Source organism: Apus apus, chromosome 1 (assembly GCF_020740795.1).
Source record: "Apus apus isolate bApuApu2 chromosome 1, bApuApu2.pri.cur, whole genome shotgun sequence".
NCBI classification, from domain to species: Eukaryota; Metazoa; Chordata; class Aves; order Apodiformes; family Apodidae; genus Apus; species Apus apus.
This window is the reverse complement of record NC_067282.1, coordinates 50286045-50305244: the sequence shown is the minus strand read 5'-3', so window position 1 is coordinate 50305244 and position 19200 is coordinate 50286045. Positions and strand designations below refer to the sequence as shown.

The following is a 19200-nucleotide window of genomic DNA, read 5'->3' as shown; positions in this document are numbered from 1 at the left end:
GTAGTCCTTGAAATAAAACATTTTGGAGACTTTTTGCTTCAGACAGGATGAATATCAGGTGAGATAAAAATCAAACAAGTGAGAGACAAGGTTTGCTTCTATATACCCTAAGCAGAAACTCACCCTTGATATTTCTACTTATATGAGCCTTGAACTATGAGATCTTTGATGGCAGTAAAGAAACACCTGTGCTGCATATTAAAATGAGAAAAGAAAGATAAAACAATGGTAGAGCACTTTACAGAAAATTAGTGGTCTTGCTAAAGGTCTTAGGAGAATTTTGATAGATGACATTGAGCACCTCAGAGGACTGATATCAGGATTAGCCCTTCCTCACAGAGTTATTTCAAAAGAGATTCAAATCAATATAAAGGTGATAAGTATTTGTTGCTCTTACCTCTTGCATTCTGCATGGTTTTTTGAGGAGGTAATTCACTGTGACACATGCAATAGTCCCTTGGGAGCTCCTGGGCTAGACTAAAATAAAACTAGCAAATGAAGTGTCAAGACTTTATATTACTGTTTATTTTATACATTTAAAGTACACTATCTTTCCTAGTACCATTCCTTCAAATAACTGCACCAATTTGCTATATTTTAGAAGTATTTATGAAGACTGAAGAAGTCAGCACAATTGTAGAGCTTTGAAACACTGAAAGCAATGTAAGGATTAACTATTTGTTACAGTTTTTCACAAATTGGAAGTTAACAGCAATGAAATACTAGACCACTGACATTTTTAATATGTGTAATTTTCCTTCTGCTATGATTCTAAGTTGCTATGTTGGTATTGGACAGCTTAGTCCATTGTGTCTCTACCCGTCTGGAAACTTAGAGTGCAGACAAATTCAGTAAATATAGATAAATTCAGGGATTAACACCAACCTTATCTTCTTATCTATTAATATTGAATTTTGAAATGCAAAATGCAGAAAAATGTGAAATGCAGAAAGAAAATAGGAAGCAAACAAAACCAAAACAAATACAGAAAGGCAATTTTGATTATACCAGGTATATCTGCCTGCATTTCTATACTAGGAAGGGAAGTAAGAGATGAAGAATAACATCCTTGCTCAGAGAAGCAGTTAACTTACTTGTGCTTCAATCCAATTGCTCACAGTTCCACACCACTGCAGTGCATAAACAAATTATTTTTGGAAGAAAATCGTGCCACATACAGTTCAGAAAACAAAATAAAAGAACCAAAACATAAAAAAAAAATCACAAACACCAAAACAACAATTAAAAAAACAACCCCCAAACAACACACAAAACAGTGAAAAAAGCAGAAAGAAGTGCAAGATGTAGCAACTGCATTGACGTTGAGTGGGCCACAGTACCTTGGTTTCAATAGTGCTCCATGAACTTCAGCTACCACAACTAAACCTTACATGTTAGCATACTTCCATGAAAAATTAGAACAATTTCTCTGCTTAACTGCCAAACTTGTTATGTTTAAGTAGTGATTCACAGGGATATGTAATTTTAACACTTTTATTTTACTAAAATACTGTGTTGAGGTCAGTCTACATTATGCTAAATACGTATTTATGTGTTACGATGAAACTGATACTCATATTCATACCATGCTCATAGAAATTCTATAATTGCAGCCCTATTCCTGTAAATCTTGGAAACATTACACAGATAACTTTTCCACAACTTTCCCAAGGTAATTCACTGATATTTCTTAGTGGAAAATACACCAATTCACTATATAAAGGCACAAAGGAAACTAAACATACTTACAGTCTGTAATTTTCAGGACTTGTTTGACTTCTCCACTTCCTGATCCCCCACAACCATCTTCATCATCACAGTCTCCACTGATTTGTTCATCTACACTTTCACCACTGCCTGCTTCTTGGAGATCCCATTTTTCATGTTTTGGAAATGATTTGCCCTGTAACAGCTGAAGACAAGATATACAGTATGCAAGTTAACTGTACACATGAAGAATTTCAGTGAGTACCTAAAATTTCATGTATGTCTCTCTAATAATTATCTGATTTTAAAAGAACACACCAGGATACACAGAATGATAATTCTGAATTTTTTAATTATTTTTTTTCCCTGGCTTACAGACTGATTTAAGAGTGGTATCTGGAGATATATACTTCATTTCTAATTAAAAAAAAATAAAATAAAAATAAATCTTATATGTCTCTGTCTTTATTGCTAGGTTAAAAATGATCAGGCATCAATTCCTTGCCCAAAGGCCAAGAGAAATGGATACAGACATGTCCTCATTCCTTCAGGCTAATCCCCGTTAGAGCAGACAGACAGCATCCATGCTACATATCAACTGGCCCTGGACCTTTTCAAGACCCATGTGGTGCCCACATAGCCTTAAGATACAATTATTATTTAGTGTGGATTTTTCAGAAATATCTGGGATAGAATGTGCTGCAGGTCTTTATTGGTGAATCCATAACATAAAAGTTGTATGCTCTGGGCCTGTCATATGAGCATCTGGTAGAAGCTGAAAAAAAAAAAAAATTGTACTGTGACAATATCAGATGCCTGACCAGGGAGCAGCAGACCAACTTAGTAAAGTTCAACCCAGTGCAAGAGTTCAGTCCTGGAGACAATTATTTCCCACATCACATTCAGACATTGTTTTGGAAGAACTAATTAGGTTGACCTAAAACAAATTAAAGGGATAGCTGATACCAACCTAAGCAGTACAGGTGATTTAGGTCCAGTGTACAAGCTTGTTTTCTAGTTCCTTTTTATTTATTTATACTATAGACATGACCAATTATGCCAGCATGGTCTACTAGACAACAGGTAAGGAACTCACGGTTTAACTCATTTCTCCATTCTGTTGAACAGAGCTGAGCATTCAAATGTACAAATGGTGTCACCCAGTGTTTTAAATACTAAGAGGTAGGACTGTCAGACATACACAATGTGTCCTATGCTCCATCCAGTTCAGTTCAGTTTACACATCAGATACAAATAAACCTCATAATAACTAATGAAGCAGGTTCTTACAAATGTTAAGAATTCTTATAATTTTATCTATTCAAATATACCTGCTGGTGCAGACTCATACATTGCTTTTGCTTCAGTCTAGCAAGACTTCTTTAAACTGGCTCAAACTTAAGTGGCTCAGATTCTTTAAACTAATAACCAGATGAATGATTCTCCTGAAAGTAGATAGTAATTAGCCTGAAACAAACAATGTTTTATACATTCAAAAATGTGATTGTTTTTTTGTTCAAGCAAAGCACTGAGTTCGTATTTGTGGACGATATATGCAGTTTATTTACAGAATATGGAGTCCCTTCCCAAACTACCTGATCTGTTAAGTGCTGTACAGTGCCCAGCAAAAATATTTTAATCACTGCTAAAAAGATATCACTGAGATAAATCTCAGTATCTTTAGAAAAGCCACTTGCAACAGTGTTTAAGAACAGCAGAATGCCATTCACCCCTAAGTCAGCAGAACCAATTTAAGCAGAACTTTGAATTAAAAAGTTTTATTAGACAGTTATATGCTATCTGAAAGAGAAACTATCTAGCTAAGACAAGCCTTGTTCCCTGCTCACTGTGTAATACATGACATACTTCTGCCAACACAGTATTTATGGGAAAAAAACCCTCTGCCAGTTAAATGAACTACACCCAGTTAAACAAGCCACTTTTTTTGGTTGTTTGTTTGTTTTTTTTTTTTTTCGCCAGTCCAAATCATGACACAGCTCCAAAGCTAGCTGTATGATGGGGTACTCTTCATCCCTGCATTCTGTGGCATAAATTCAAGAAACATGTAGATGTGGAACTTCAGGGCATGCTCTAGTGGCCGAGACTGCAGAGGGGTTTTTTGTGGGTGTCATTTGGTGGAGTGTGTGGTGTTTGTGTTTGTTTGGGGTTTGGGGCGGGGGGGGGGGAGGTTGGGTGGTGTGTTGGGTGGATTTTTTTGTTTGGTTTGTTTTGCTAGTTTTGTTTTGTTTTTTTTGTGATGATGGTTGGACTCAGTGATCTCAGAGGTCCTTTCCAACAATTACTATTCTGTGATTTTGTGAAAAATGTTGTAACAAACCTCCAGTAAGACAGATTTTGAAACAAGAGATGCTGCCAAAGTTTCTATAGTATTGAGCTGTTTATATATACATTTTGCAGCCTAAGAACATGCAAACCTCTCTACTTTCTGTGTCTCTGTCTCAGACTTCGAATTCATTGGCTTAATAAGGTCTCTATATTTTGCTGCTTTTCTAAATTTCAGTCCAAAGTAGTTTCAGTCTCCTTCCACTTTATATTTTACCTTTCTACTTATTGTGCATTATTGACTTGTGACTAGAAACCTAAAGTCTGAGATGATCCCACTAAATTTCTTTACATGTAGTTTCAACACTGAAGAAGTGTTCTTCAACTTTTTCCACACTTTTCACTATATCTGAAAGAATAGAGATTAAGCAATTAAAGATCTTGTTTGTAATTTGCATTTTGTTATTTTCTTCAGTCTCCTTAATTGTAAAAGAAAAATATTGTCCCCGTATAAATTCACAGATCTCAGTGTTGGTTGTCTACTAAACATGGCTTAGATCTAATAAAAAATTGTTATTAAATTTATATAATCCAGGTAATTTCTCAAAGCTAGCTTGATTCATATTAGAAATGGAGACAAAAGGCATTTAAAAATATACTTATGTTATGCTGCAGTTTTTATCAAGCTATTATTTAAGATTATAACTTGAGAATTTTGTTGTATACTGAGTCTTTCAGCTGAATAAGGAGGTTTACTAGCTGTATACTGTGTACCTCAAAAAAATAGTAATGTTCTTGCCTTTGTATTGCAGGATAAAATAATATATTTTCTTTCAGATGACAAAGAAGGTTTTCCATTACTTTTATGTCTTAAAAAAATATAAAATAAATATTGTGGGGTTAATAATGTATTACTGCCCTTGAATTATAATGAAAATAGGAGCAAATATTTGTCTTTGTTTGAGTCAAGATGAAGCCAATTTTCCTTTTACTGATTTCTTTTTCTTCAGTGAACTCACTTTTGAGCAGTACACTTGCTGAAAGTAGCAGCAAGTTTACCAGCCAGTGGACTGATAATGCCTGAATGTTTACAGTTACTGCTGTAAGACCAAGGACACCTTGCTCTACTAGTTGAATCTGCTGCTTTGGACATTAAGGGAGCAGAAGGGTCATATCCACAACCCTCCCGTAGGGAGGAGTCGACTGGACAGATGGCAAAACTGACCAAAGACAGCATTCCATCTGATAAAATACTTGGCACTCAGTATAAATTCAGGGATCATGGAAGTCAAGCCCTTCTTTCTTCTCTTCTGTTCATGGCTGGCATCCAGGGAGAACTCTGTCTATCCATCACCATTGATCCCCAGACTCGTGCGATCCTGACCCTCATCACTCTCCCCTCAGCTCCTGTCTGCTCTGCCGCCCTTTCCAGTAGCACTCCAGGGCTTTTCAGATCTGCTCACAGCTCAGGAGATGCCATAGGAGTTGTTGGGGGTAGAGGGAGGTGATAGGGGTTTTGCACATTCCTGCACATACTTGTACATATTTGTTCATTTTTTCTTTTATCATTAGCATTTAATTAAAGCTGTCTAGTCTAGTTTAAATCTGGAAAGTCTGTCTCCTTGTTCTCTCTCTCTCATTTCCCTACCTGGGTGGAAGGGGGAGGGGATGGAGAGAATTGTTGTCACTGGTATAATTGCTGATCCTGAGTCAAACCATGACTATATTACTGACAACCATGTTAGCTTAACTAAATTACAGCAAGGGATAGATCACCAGTATTGTGAAAGTGCAGTAGGCATACCAATACTCCAAGCTAGATTTTCTGGATCGCTTCTTTAATTTTGGTGAAAGTTTGCTGAGCTAAGATTTTTATACCAGAAAAACAGGTCCTCTGCTAATGGCATTTTATTTTTTGTATTTTCTTACCACTACTGTGGTAGATGTACACAGATGAATGATTTGGGCTTAAGTCAACTGAAAGGTCCTTGGGAGCCTTCAACTTCACACCTTGCCTATGTAGCTTTGGGAAGCTGGGCCTCCAGCTTAGCTCTCTCACTACTCAATTGCCTAAAAACCCCTTTTGATTTTCACTGATGGCTTAGTGTGACAGAAGTGACATTGTTGTAATAAAGTACTTACAGGGTTCTGTAAATATATGACTCAATGCTTTATAGTATTTCAGTAAGAAAAAAGAACTGCTTACAGCAGCCACAGAGGCATATTTTAAGCTTCCTGACACATCTCAGAGTGTAAGCATAATTAAGAAAATTATCACTAAGAGTGTACGGTTGCTGTACAGTCCTACAGGGTCTGGTAATTTTTCCAGATTATTTTTTATCAATGACCTCAAAAGCAGTTTAACACAAAACAGTAACAATAAACCTTTCAGTGCTAGGTGAACTGAACAAGTACTAAATAACAAAGAGAAGTGAGACATTTTCTAAGAAAATACCTCATCTGGTAAGCCAGGCAATAGAATGAATTTTTAAACACATACCATAATAAAATGCAGACAAATGTAAATTTGCAAGTCTAAATTTTATATTACATGCATATTAGAAGATAAAATATTCTGTTATGTAAAATAATTGTGGATGTCCTGGATAGCCAGCAGACTATGAATTATCAATAGTGTTCTAGCCAAAGATTTTAATGGGATATCTCTGGGGACAGAAACAGGAATACTAAGTCAGAGTAGGAATATTATATTACTCTTAAATCCAGCTCTTGTTTCCTCTGTTCAGAAATGATGGCACAAAATTTAGTTCTATTACTGTCGTTAAAAAAGAACAAAAATCCCCTTTTGTTCTTAACCATGAAGCTCATCCTTTAGTGCACCAAAAAAAGAAACTTGTCAAGCCTTGTAAGCATCTATATGGGAAACATGGATTTAACGGATTTCTGTAGGAAACGTAAGCATATGAAAATAACAAATGGATCATAAAGTTTTATTTACACATTCAAAGTGAATCAAACAATTCTGGTCAGGCATATATGTGTGTATATATATATACATATGTATATACATAGATATGTATGTATGTTCTGGATCAAATATGGTTTGGTCTTAAAGACTGAATTAATTAAGAGGTTCAGGGACAGAGTATGCAGGAGGTTAGACTAAATAACCAAAATGCTGAATGAAATAATAGCTTAAAACAGAAGACTAAGTTCTTTTTTACTTTTCTTCGGTTTCAGGAAGTTACAAATGATTTCATCTCTCATAAGCGATGAACATTAAAAGGCAGGGGAATGTATGTTTACACTATGAAAACTGATGTGATATTGGTTCTCTTTCAACAAAAATCTAATATCCTATTTACTTACCTTACACATCACATACCTTCAGGGAAAACATTTATTTTCTATTAATTTTATTTTATTCTTTTTCAATAAAAATATCTTGATGATACTCTGTTGTAGTCAATGTGAACTAAGCTCAGTCATAACACCTTCTTTCATTTATGTGTGTATTGTAAGATCTTGAAGACGTTGTGGAGGGAATCCCAGAGGAGCCCTGCCCAGCAGTGAATCCAATTTACCTTATCAAATCAAACCTAGAAGAATTATTCCTAGAAGTATGACTATTTTGATCTCTTTCAAATTAGATAAATAAACTATGCTGAAGTTCATTCCTCTGCTTATCATTGCATACCTGAATACTTAAAAATGCAACACTGCTCTTTAGTGATCTCATTAAAAAACTGCTCATGCCTCTGTAGGAGAGAACCTCCTGCAGGGTTTCATTTCTAATAATGTGAAAGATCCTTAACAAAAATGTTAATGCATTTAGATAACTAGAATTACAACTACATCAGTCCCTCATGATAATGTCCTGTGGCTATGTCAAACCCACTGCTTTCTGCCTGAGATCTAGGGCTGAAACTCTGCCTTCCAAGACTGCAGACTCATTCTACTCCATAAAATCACAGAATCATAGAACAGTCACAGTAGGAAAGAACCTCTGAGATCACAGAGTCCAACCGAAAAAAACACCCAACCCAAACACCAAAAAACACACATCACAAAACTCCACAAGACTATACCCAAAAAAAACCCAACACACAATCTCAGCCACTAGAGCATGCCCTGAAATTCCTCATCTACACACTTCTTGAATATTTTCAAGGATGGTAACTCCACCACCTCCCTGGCAAAGCTGTTCCAGTGCCTGACCATTATTTCAGTAAATAAATTCTTCCTAATGTCCAATCTAAACCTCCCTTGCCACAACTTCAGACCATTTCCTCTGGTCCTTTCACTATTAATTTGGTAGAAGAGGCCAACAACCATCTCCCTACAACCTCCTTCCATGTAACTGTAGAGGGTAATGAGGTCTCCCCCCAGTCCCCTCTTCTCCAAACTAAACATCCCCAGTTCCCTCAGCCACCCTTATTTCTGTCTAGGTAGCTGAAATAATAAAGTCACATAATGGATTATCAATGTTTAGAAACTAATGTTCTTAGTGCATTTCACCCATCAATGAAGACAGCATAGGTACAAGAAGAAATAAATGGTAAGAATAATGAAAGAGAATCATATAAATTTCAGAAAAACAAACAAACAAACAAACAACAAACAAAAAAAACCCCACACAAACAAAAAGAAAAAACCACAACAAAACCAACCAACCAACCAAACAAAAAAACCAAAAAACCAAAAAACCCAAACCCATCACCAGCAAAAATTCATTTAAAATATTTCCAAAGCTACAGTGGGAGCATCTTCACTATTCGCTCTTGAGAGTTATGGATTTACTTGGATTTTATATTTTGCTGTTCTTTTCTGTTCATTGGTTTAATTGTATTCCCTTGAAGGTTACCAGTATAACCCCTTCCACTACAATCACAAATTATTTTCCAGGTATTTTGCAAATAAATATATCCTTTACCTTATCCTCATATGCACTTTGAGACCTTTCTCCCTTGGTGAGGATGGATACTAACAGATATGACCTACATTAGGCCATTTTTTTCTGTCATCATAGTAGACTGAAATAACACTCTTCTTGAGAAGCTGAATTTCAGTCTTTCAGGACAGACTATGTGAAACAGTAGATAGCTTACTATCAAGTCATTTAATGAGCAATTGAGGTCTAACAAGAATAAAAAAAAGGATCTATTTGCATACTGTGATCAGATAAAGCTCAACTGAACAAGCTTACACAGGATTTTGGGTGACTTTTGGCTCCAGATTCATACATCTCAATGTAGATGTCAAAAAATGTAGGAATTTTTTCTATAAGTTATCTATGGTCCTCAGTAGTAATTTATGTGTTAAAGGTTTTATTTCATTTTCTAGACGTGGTTGTCTAGTGCCATTTGAGATGGCCTAGAGTACCTGGAGCACTACATGAGTGGAGAGAGGACGTTCTGGAGCAGCAGCTGGAGACCAAGAAACACTGAGCTGTTGGAATGGATCCAAGCATGTGTGTACAGGCAGTTGAACCATAATCCTAGCCAACAAAGCCAAAAAAATGAAGGGAGCTACTCAAATGAGCAATGGCAGGTGTCTAAGACTAATTACAAAAAAGGTTTTCCAAGTTAATTCTTCATTCTTTTATTACATTTTTTGTTTGTTTCTTTGGTAACAACACAGTTCCTAGCACAACTAGACCAACTGAACAGAAGCACAATGGGATCCCAACCATTAACTAGATGTTATAGCTGTAAAATGGACATTTTCATAATTTCTTTGTATGTTCTCTCTATATATAAGTGTACTATTAGCAAGAATAAAGATTAAGCTATTTGTGATTAAAAATGCTGATTATAACTTAATAATTTGTTTTCTGGAGATCTTGAAAAAAGTTTCAAAGCAGACATTTTCAGTGTTAACAACAAGAACTTACTAAAACACATGGAGAATTAATCACAATTACAAGTACTTAACTCAGCCAGTTTCAATTAATTTGACGACTATCATTAGACAGGACAGGTGTTTTTTTTCAAATAAGAGAAGAAACCAAAGCATTCCAAGGAAGATGTGGAATGGAAGCGAATTCACCAACATGCAAGAATTCATGTATATGGACATGAGTATATGGACATTATCTCATTGTCATGCACTGGTTTGTACTGGTAACAGTTATCAGCCAGAAACAAAAAATCATGAAAGCAGCAAAACAATTAATGTTTCTTCTATTCTTTTAAGAATGAACTATTATTTTCAGAACTAACTATATATTTAGTTCTTCAACAGACATGTTTATATAAAATTGCTAGTGAATAATATGTTGGGATATGACTCTACAGCAAATTATCTCCACAGCATCACTTGCCCATCTTCGTATTTCCAGTCTCCGGCAATTCTGAGCTTATATCTATAAAAGAAGTAGTTCGCTCATTTTTATGACATAGTTTGTTACTTAAGAAGAGTTAATAATCTGTAAAACCTAGTTTCCTCTCAGTATCAGTGAAAACATTAGACTAAAGCTAGCGCTGAAGTGAATTAAACATCATGATAGATAATGAAAATTGAAGACAAACTATTTCATGGTCTGACTTTGTCTTCTACTCCACTGATCTGCAGGTGAAAGGGCATCCATCATATTAAGCCATTTAAGGCAAGAAGTTTAAAAATATCAACACCTTCTGAAATGCTTTTCACTTCATAAGAATAACATGTTACTTGACATTTCATCTGGAGGGCAATTTAGAAAATAATACAGAAAAAGCTGTATTGTAATAATCAGTAGTGCCATCAGAAGCAGAAGTATTACCAGACTGTTAGAGGTGCGTTACATTCCCTATTGCTACTCTACTGAAACTGGATAAATTGGTGTTTTATCTGGAGAACTGATTTCACTGAATGGAACTGATGATGAAATTGTGAAATAATTCACCCATGGCTTATCAGTACTATCAGTGAGAGGTGATAGGAAGTATTACAGAATCACAGAATCTTAGTCCAATCTCCATGTCAGAGCAGGATCTCCTAGAGCACACAGGAACATGTCCTGGCGGGTTTTGAGTGTCTCCAGTGAAGGAGACTCCAAAACCTCTCTGGGCAACATCATTGGTGCCTAGCATAAAACAGGGAATACTTAACAAATTCTTGAAAAACAGGATATACTAAACCTTTTAATTCATCAAGGAGACAAAAACATCTTGCTCTTAGCCCTGGGTAATGCATACTGGAAATGTAACAGGAAGTGGTATATGAAAGGTAGACTTGATATGCATGCACACAGCTGATCTCCACAGCAGAAGAGTGGAAGTGGACAGCTCAAGCCAACAGCCAGCTGGTCCAGCAGACAAGCTTGTAGGGTTCTCAGCATTTTAGAAATCTTGCACAAATGACAGTGTATGCCCTCCAAGACACGCCTCACTCCTCCACCGACTAGTAACTGCTGCAGTATAGTAGGTCTACTTGTGGTCTGCACTTCATAGGAAATACAGATTTATTTATTTTTTTCTAATCTATCTGCATGTGAAGCATTGATTTTACAGTCTCCAGGTCTAGAAGAGAGTTTACAGAATAATACTTCGTGTAGACTTCAGCTACCTTCACTTAAACTAAGGCATATACAGATAACAAGTGCTACCACAAGTGATTTATGCACTCAGAGATCCTAGAGATTCTTAGTGCAGTTATCACCAAATTATTAACAAAAACCTGTGACATTGCAATCCATTAAGACAGAAATGTATAAGTTTCTAAACAAATGGTAAAAGTCTTTCAGCTAGAGAAAAGATATTTTAAACAATGTATCTTTATAAAAACATTTGAAACTAAGTAAAATAAAGGATGAAAGTAGAAGGAAATCTTTGCTTTTCCTTTAGCCATTGTTCTGTAGCTAGTATATGTTAAAAATGGTCCCTCATTCTTAACAAAATGTAAACATTAAAGACACATTTCCCTCTTCAGCAGCTGCACATGTACTTTTTCCTGAGATTAGAATTTTTAAATTTATCTTAAACTTTATGTTGGAGTAGACACGTATAAAATTTAATAAAAAAAGCTATTAGTATGAAGCAAAACCCTTCAGTACTCTTTTATCTCACAGTGGACTATAACAATGTTGTCTATAGCAAAGTTTTGGTGGGGATAGATTCTCCATGCAAAAATAGTTTCTATCTCAATCCAAAAGACATTAAGCAGGACCTTAGAATACTTAATAAGCAGGATTCTCCTTAGATCAAGTATCAGATAAAAAAAACATACCACCAGTCTTTATCTGTGACTTTGTCTGGTCAAATTTTATAAAAAGATTTGTCACAGAACACCACAGCAGAAAAACATACATTCAGAGTCTTCTGCATTATTTACCAAGTTTTTCTTAAGGTCCTATAAAACTTTTCACTTCCAGCATATATCTTTCAGACAGAAAGCTAGCACAAACTCTAGTTGCCCCATTATGCCTTACACTGCAAGTTTTCCAGCTGCTGAGATTGTGTGCCGGCACTTTACAGAAAAGTCAGTTCTCAATGAGGTTCAAACGAGGCCTTCCTGTCAAATGATTTACCCCCATTTCCCTTCTTGATTTGTCATTTTTTTAAATTAACTTCTATATAATTATACTCCTCTGGTTATACTCGTGTAGTTAGTCTGCTTTGCATAAACTGAGACTTACCACATATGAAGACTGTAGTTTTAAAGCCTCTTTGCCTCCAAACTATTCTTAGTGCCTAGTCTTGTCAAAATGCATCATGCCTGTTCTTCAAAATCTTCAAGAGAACTAAGGTATCCTTGAAGTATGGAAGTGGTGGAGGAGGGGACACATACTAGTTGAGAACAGGTTTCTTGGTGCGTAAACAAGTGGGCCATTTACAGTCAGACCCTTCTCAGAAAGGTTTGATTGAACTGTTCTCTAGATCCCATTGGGTCTTTGCAAACATGATAAGACTGTAACTTTTCTCAAAAAAGCTAGCTTCAGGTTCAAACAGCTGCCTATGCTATTTCTTTTGGACATTACTTATTCAGATGCAATCAAATACCTTGCAGAATATTATCAAATAGAAGAAGCCTTATTTGAAATTCCCAGGAAAGTCTGTCTCATGCATTTTGCAGCCGTAATACGTGCACCACAGTCTAATTACAGTAATCCTAATGTATGCTTACTCTGTTATTAAATCTGACCTATACTTTAATTGTTGACAGATGGCTTTGAACCCTGCGTAAATATTTATAAGGTCACTAGTACTCCTGCAGCTAGAACACAAAAAATTTCCAGGTATTTTAGTTTGTCTTTACTGAACCTTTTTATATGCACATGTTAACTCAGGATTTCCATCACTGTAAGTATTTTACTGTTTAGGTTATCTTATTTTCTTTTTAAAATGAAATGAACAGTGGATAGATTACTGACAGTTTTGATTACTTTGGAAATCAGAGTACTTTTTCAGCAGTTTATTGTATATTGTTAGCCCATGTGCTCACAGTTATTAAATATTGTCATTGTGCTGTTTATTCATAACCACACACCTTCCCTAGTTTGATCACCTATATAAGAGATACCAATAGAAACCTTCAAATCTTCAAGAACAGTGCAGAAAAACAGGATCAATCTAGCAACACCATTCATTGACATGTTAATCTAGTACACATGTTCCTCTTTTTTAGAATTTAAAAATCCTTGTTTAAATCACATATAATGAAAACTTGGATATTAAAAAAAAAAAAAGAAACCACATCCAAACCAATCAGAAAATAGGCAACATTTACAAAAAGTACCATATAAAATATTGATTCAATGACCTGAGCTTTTCAAAGATATCCTAGGGTATTCTTAAGCTAATGAATAAGGTGCAGACTGAGGGGTCACATAAGCTACAAAAACTGTTTCTGTATCTTTCCAGCTGTTAGAGTGGAAGTCACTTCATGTAGCTTTAGCAATCAAAACATCCTCGTCAGTCTCTCCAGAAAGACAGCCAAATCCAGGAACTGATCTCTGAAAGATGTTTATTGAAGTCAAAAGTCAGATTCCCTGCTTTATGCTCAGTTTTGAACCAAAAAAAAGCATCTGCACATGAATGAATTTTAATTTTTTTTCACTGCAGGATTTAGACATATGCAGACTAGTTAAATGGTACTAGTCAGCTTTCAGAGTCATTAGACCTTTTATAGCCAATAGAAAGAAACAAGCTTCTTCAGACTGACATCCTAAAATAAACCATATAAGAACACATGGACACAGGCATTACTGATTTTGGAAGGGTATTAGCTGGCACTACACATTCTAAAGGGTGTTGATTTTTTGCCGTGGATTCTTGCACCAAAAGCTCATTCTGGCAAAAATTTCTCTCCTTCAGAAAATGAAAGGAGTGTGACTATGTAAAATAACATGAGAAACCTTAGCATTTGACTGGAAAGACTGTTACCATAAAGTGATAGAATACCAAGAGCTTTCAAGGTGGTGTGATAATTTCTCCCTTGAAAGTCTGGCAAAGGGATTAATCAGAAAGAAAGGAAAGAAAGTAAATGTTAGCCATTTGATGGCAGTCTTTACATTTTCTCAAAGATAAAGAAAAGTACCGTAAAAGTTCTGAGAGTAAATTATAATCTTGAATTCCTTTAAATGAGTCATGTTTATTCTATTTTCTCTCACATAGAGCATATAACTGAGAAAATATTAGAAACTCCTATTCAGTGAAGTTGTATATTTTTCCTTTTATTGAAAGTATGAATTTCTAGAATTAAAGACTAATGCAAAATAAAAAAATCATTGATAAAGCCTAGAAGAATTTTTGTAAGTAGCACAGTGCCACAATGTCTGGAGGGGAACTCAAATAAGCCAGCTAGAGATGAGTCCCTACCCCAGACCTCCCACAAAAGCCTCAGCCCCAGGGTCTGGGGGACACTTGTCATCCTGACTCCATGGAGGACATCTCCGTTCATCACTTTACAAACTGAAAGAATTACTTCCTAGGGGATGTGGGACACATTATGCAATGCAGAGAAAGAGCACTTTGAGATTTTACAAAACTAAGTAAGAGATGCTTAGAAGAAGAATCAAAGATGGGAAAAGGGAGAGATGAGAGGTCTGGGGAGGAAGTAGCATGGGAAAATAAAGGGATAAAGGGATGAAGATGGCCAGTCATTAGTAAACAGGGTATACTTGTCTGGCCATGCTCTACATATGACCTCCACAGCATGCCCTATATTCTCATTCAATTTCATCTGTAACTGCTCTTTAGGGTGAGAAACTCTATAGGCAGTATGTGTGTGAGTGTGTGCATGTATGAGTCTGAGAGCAAGCTGCTGATGTGAGGATCAATCGATCATACACCTGCATGTGTCCATCATGCTAACAATTGAAGGGACTGGAGTGCATTGGTACTGTCTGGGTCCACACACTAGTGTGCAATTGGTGGATTGGATTAGTTCAAGAGTCACATAAGAGGCTTGGGAGCCAGGTATTGAAGCAGACATAAATCTGGACTGGATGCTGAAGAGCTAAGAAGGTTTGTGAGCTGGCTAGTGGAGGAGGGGTCAAGAACCAGGTTTTATATTCATGTTGGTGTGTGAGACCACAAGACACCGGAGAATCAGAGGCTTCTGAGTACATGGCGGGTGTCTGAGGGCAATTTCTGTGTGTCTGGGGATGTGTGTGGGCAAAGGGCATCCGTACCAGCAGCTGGAGTGGGGCTGTGAGGGTGGGGGTGGACTAGCATGCCTAAGTGCTAGCATCTGGGGTCAGTTAGTGGACAGATTGGAGTCAGTCAAAGATCCAGGGCCAGTTACTGGACAGACTATGTGTCCAAAGGCCAGTTATTAGAGGGACATTATACATATACATACATACACACATATATATTTGCCACTAATATACTTTCATCCAGACCAGTCAGAGAAGGGAAAAGGACCAGGCAATTGGTGTTGTTTGTGTTTCCATGACTGCTGTGTTTTCCATCTGTGTTGATAAAATGCATTTATCCCTGTTGTGTGTATATGCACATGGGATATTGAGAATATATGCTTTGTCTTGGTACTGGTTGGACCTGGGGACATGATGCTGCAGCAGATTTGACAGCCTCTAGTATAATGCAGTTGCATTCACATTCTTTAGGCCATCTCACTCTCGGTCTATGTGTGTTCTCCTGTTTTTGAGAATGCTTCTTAAAATGAGCTTTCCAAGACAGTTACGTAAAGGGATGCCTTATTTCTTTCTGTATCTGCATTAGCAAAGCTATGTGGTAGCCATAAAACCCTTCAGGGCAGGGCACCTTCAGAAATGCAAAAACTTTGTCTTGGAAGCCAGGGTAACTTTGAAGTGCCGATGTAGCCTAGGTATTTCAGAGGCAAACAGAAAATGAATAAGGGAAACAAAATTTTATTTAGATTCTCACCTTCTGTTGATTTTTTTTTTTTTTTTCCCCGGAGTGAAGGGAAATCTACCCCTCAGAGAAGATGAACAGAACCCTGTAGAATGCAGATCCTGATCACAGCAGATACACACACCTGATTAGCAGGCTGTGCAAGTTCTACAATTCTGTTACAGCCCTGTGTACATCAGCGAATAGAGGATGACAGCACACAGTCAACATCAGAAAAATGGCCATTCTTTGTGTGGCACATGACTTTCCCCCAGGCTTGACCTCCAGAAATTTGTCAGACTCCATTTCACTTTTGAGACTTTATGTTGAGATTCAAATTCAAAAGTATTTTCCTCTTTTTTATTTCCCGGTAATATGAACAAATAAGCAAGGGCTCAAGTCCTGAACCTCCAAATGAAATGCATATAGAAAACTGTATTTCTGAAAAGTTCATACAAGCTGTTAGCAAGTCTGGCATATATCCATGATTATATGCCTGGTAGCCCCATCATCCTCTTCAATATATCTCTATTAGTTTAAAACAGTTTTGATGTAAACCATCACTCTTGTTGTATTATCACTCAGTGTGAAATGATTCATTATCTTCTTTTTGCATAAAGACCAGAGAAACATACAGCATAAATGTATGGTGAGATATCTGTCCTTTCTTCTCATGTGTCTCTCCATCTCTCCTTTCCTCTTCTCTTCTTACCTCCTACCTGTTAAAGTGTTATGAAACCCTAGCTTGTTCCAGAGCAGTTGTTAGTGTGAGTTAATGTCTTGGCAATTACTCGCCATTAGCGCCTAAGTACTGAGCTCTCAATAAAGCTTTGTGGTGTGGTTCCTCTAGGCCATTTGCCGTGGCTTTTTTCACTCTGCACTTTCTGGGGTATAAAAAGATCCACCTTCCTCAAAACCTACTGAATGGAAGAGACAGTGGCTTCCATATTCACGTATTTGTAATTCACTATCATTATCATTACTTCATTAAACCTATTCTAGTTTGTTTTGTTTTTTTTCCCAACCTTAAAGTCTCTCCCTTATTCTCACTTTCCCCTGGGAGGATAGTGCAGGGGTGGGGGGATATCAGAGCATCTGTCACCTGGTTATCGGCTAAAAAAATTGTAACAAGGTATTAGTACAAATTCATTCAAACGTTTCAAAGATTCACAAAACGTCTTGAGATATTAGTCTAACTATACTTTTCCAAAATAGAGGAAAAAAGTTCTTATTTTTAAAAAAAGTATAATAATGCTTTCTGGGTCTATAGGCCAAGTCATAGCTGTCAGAGGGAGGTGATAGACAGGTCACGTGTTTCAACACTTTTTTCTCAGGTTGTTTGCAAAATATACTTGTCATATGCAGCCCAGGAGATACCTTCATTACCGAAGAAAAATTAGTTCTCTTAAACTTGGCTTTGTTTGTACAAATTTTCTTTGAAGATGTGACTTTGTTAAAAGGCCAACAGTTTGCAATTGTTATACAAGAAAAAATGTGTAGTAGGATTTACTTATCATTTTCCCTTCCTCTTCACCCATTAATGAATTTGAGCTCTTGTTATTGCACCTAGAGGATGATAGCCTTCAAAAGGAGACAGGCTAGTCTGTATCTAGCTCTTCACATTTCTTGGGCAAAGACAGGCAGAGTTCCAGAGTTAGCACACTGTTGAAATAAAAGCTAAAGATCTCAGGTGTTACTTCCTTCTCAAAGTCTAGTTTTTGCTCTGCCTAACTTTTACAATGAATCCTCTGTTTCTCTTCTTGGAGCTTCATGATTCCAGCACTGTGGGCAGTTGGAAGAAGTATTCTATAACTTTTTATTTTTCTTTCTGCTATATACAGCTGGGGGCCATCCCATGGAAGATGTTGCAAAGTCAGGCAAACTTAAGCCTTTGTTTTCAGGACAGACCACTTTCTGTTTGTTGCTCTAGGAACACAGTCTTATCCCCACATGTATTAAACTGGTTTCCGGACATTGTATGTAAGAGGATGTACTCACATGTTCTGCTACACAATTCCTAAACAGTCCAAGCAATTTCATTAATCATCAAAACAATAGAATGCTTTGGACTAGCAGGGACCTTTAAAGATCATCTAGCTCCAATCCCCTGCATGGGTAGGGCACACCTCCCACTAGATCAGGTGTCTCAAAGTCCCATCCAACATGGCTTTCCATGGAAGGGACATCACAACTTCCTTGGGCAAACTGTTATAGTGTCTCACTGAGCAAAATATCTCTCTGTAAAGAATTTCTTCCTAATATCAAATCTAAATCTACCCTATTTCAGTTTAAAACTGTTTATCTTCATTTTGAAGATGGAATAATATACTAGAAAGTCTACTCCACATTCTGCTCCTGTGCACAGTGGCTATAAGTTTTTTCTTTTGTCTACAAATTGAACAATTTGCCTCACAGTTGGGTTCCAAACATTTACTATAGGTTTCCTCTCTTCCCTCCTACTCAATGATTTAACAGATATAGCTTAAGGAAAATGTTTCTTTAACTTCTGGTCTGCCCATGCCAGTTCCTAAAATCTTTGACTATCAATTAACTGTAAGTGGTTCTCTAAGCATATTTCAGATGTTTGATAAATCATAAGTTTACAATAGAGAAAAATAAAATGCAGTTATCCATGTATTAAGTAGTTAGTCCTTTTATACTTAATGGCATATATACAATAATATACAATAAAGTCATTAAATAGTGGTTATTGATGTGATCAAACAAAGCCCTGGTTGGATACAACTTAGAGATCTAAAGATCATGGAGTCTAGCGTACATATGCACTTCACTTTGCATGACTGAATACATCTTCAATTTCTAAGTCAAAAAAATGAAGAACAAAGTAATTACAAAGGGCTCCAAATTCTTATTTGTGTTTTTTGTCTAGTGAATTATATAAAAAAATATATATTGACATGTGAAGCCATGTTGTTTAGCACAAGTTTTC

The 19200-nt window shown here is 36.5% G+C and overlaps 1 protein-coding gene across 1 annotated transcript in view; it reads right to left on the bottom strand.

Annotated features, from left to right (window-relative positions):
* Positions 1 to 19200, bottom strand: part of GPC5 (glypican 5) — a 686278-nt gene that overhangs the window by 293863 nt on the left and 373215 nt on the right. Inside the window, exon 7 of the mRNA XM_051639362.1 lies at positions 1750 to 1912. Coding sequence (XP_051495322.1) covers positions 1750 to 1912 — 163 coding nt within the window. The remainder of the gene's footprint in view (positions 1 to 1749; positions 1913 to 19200) is intronic.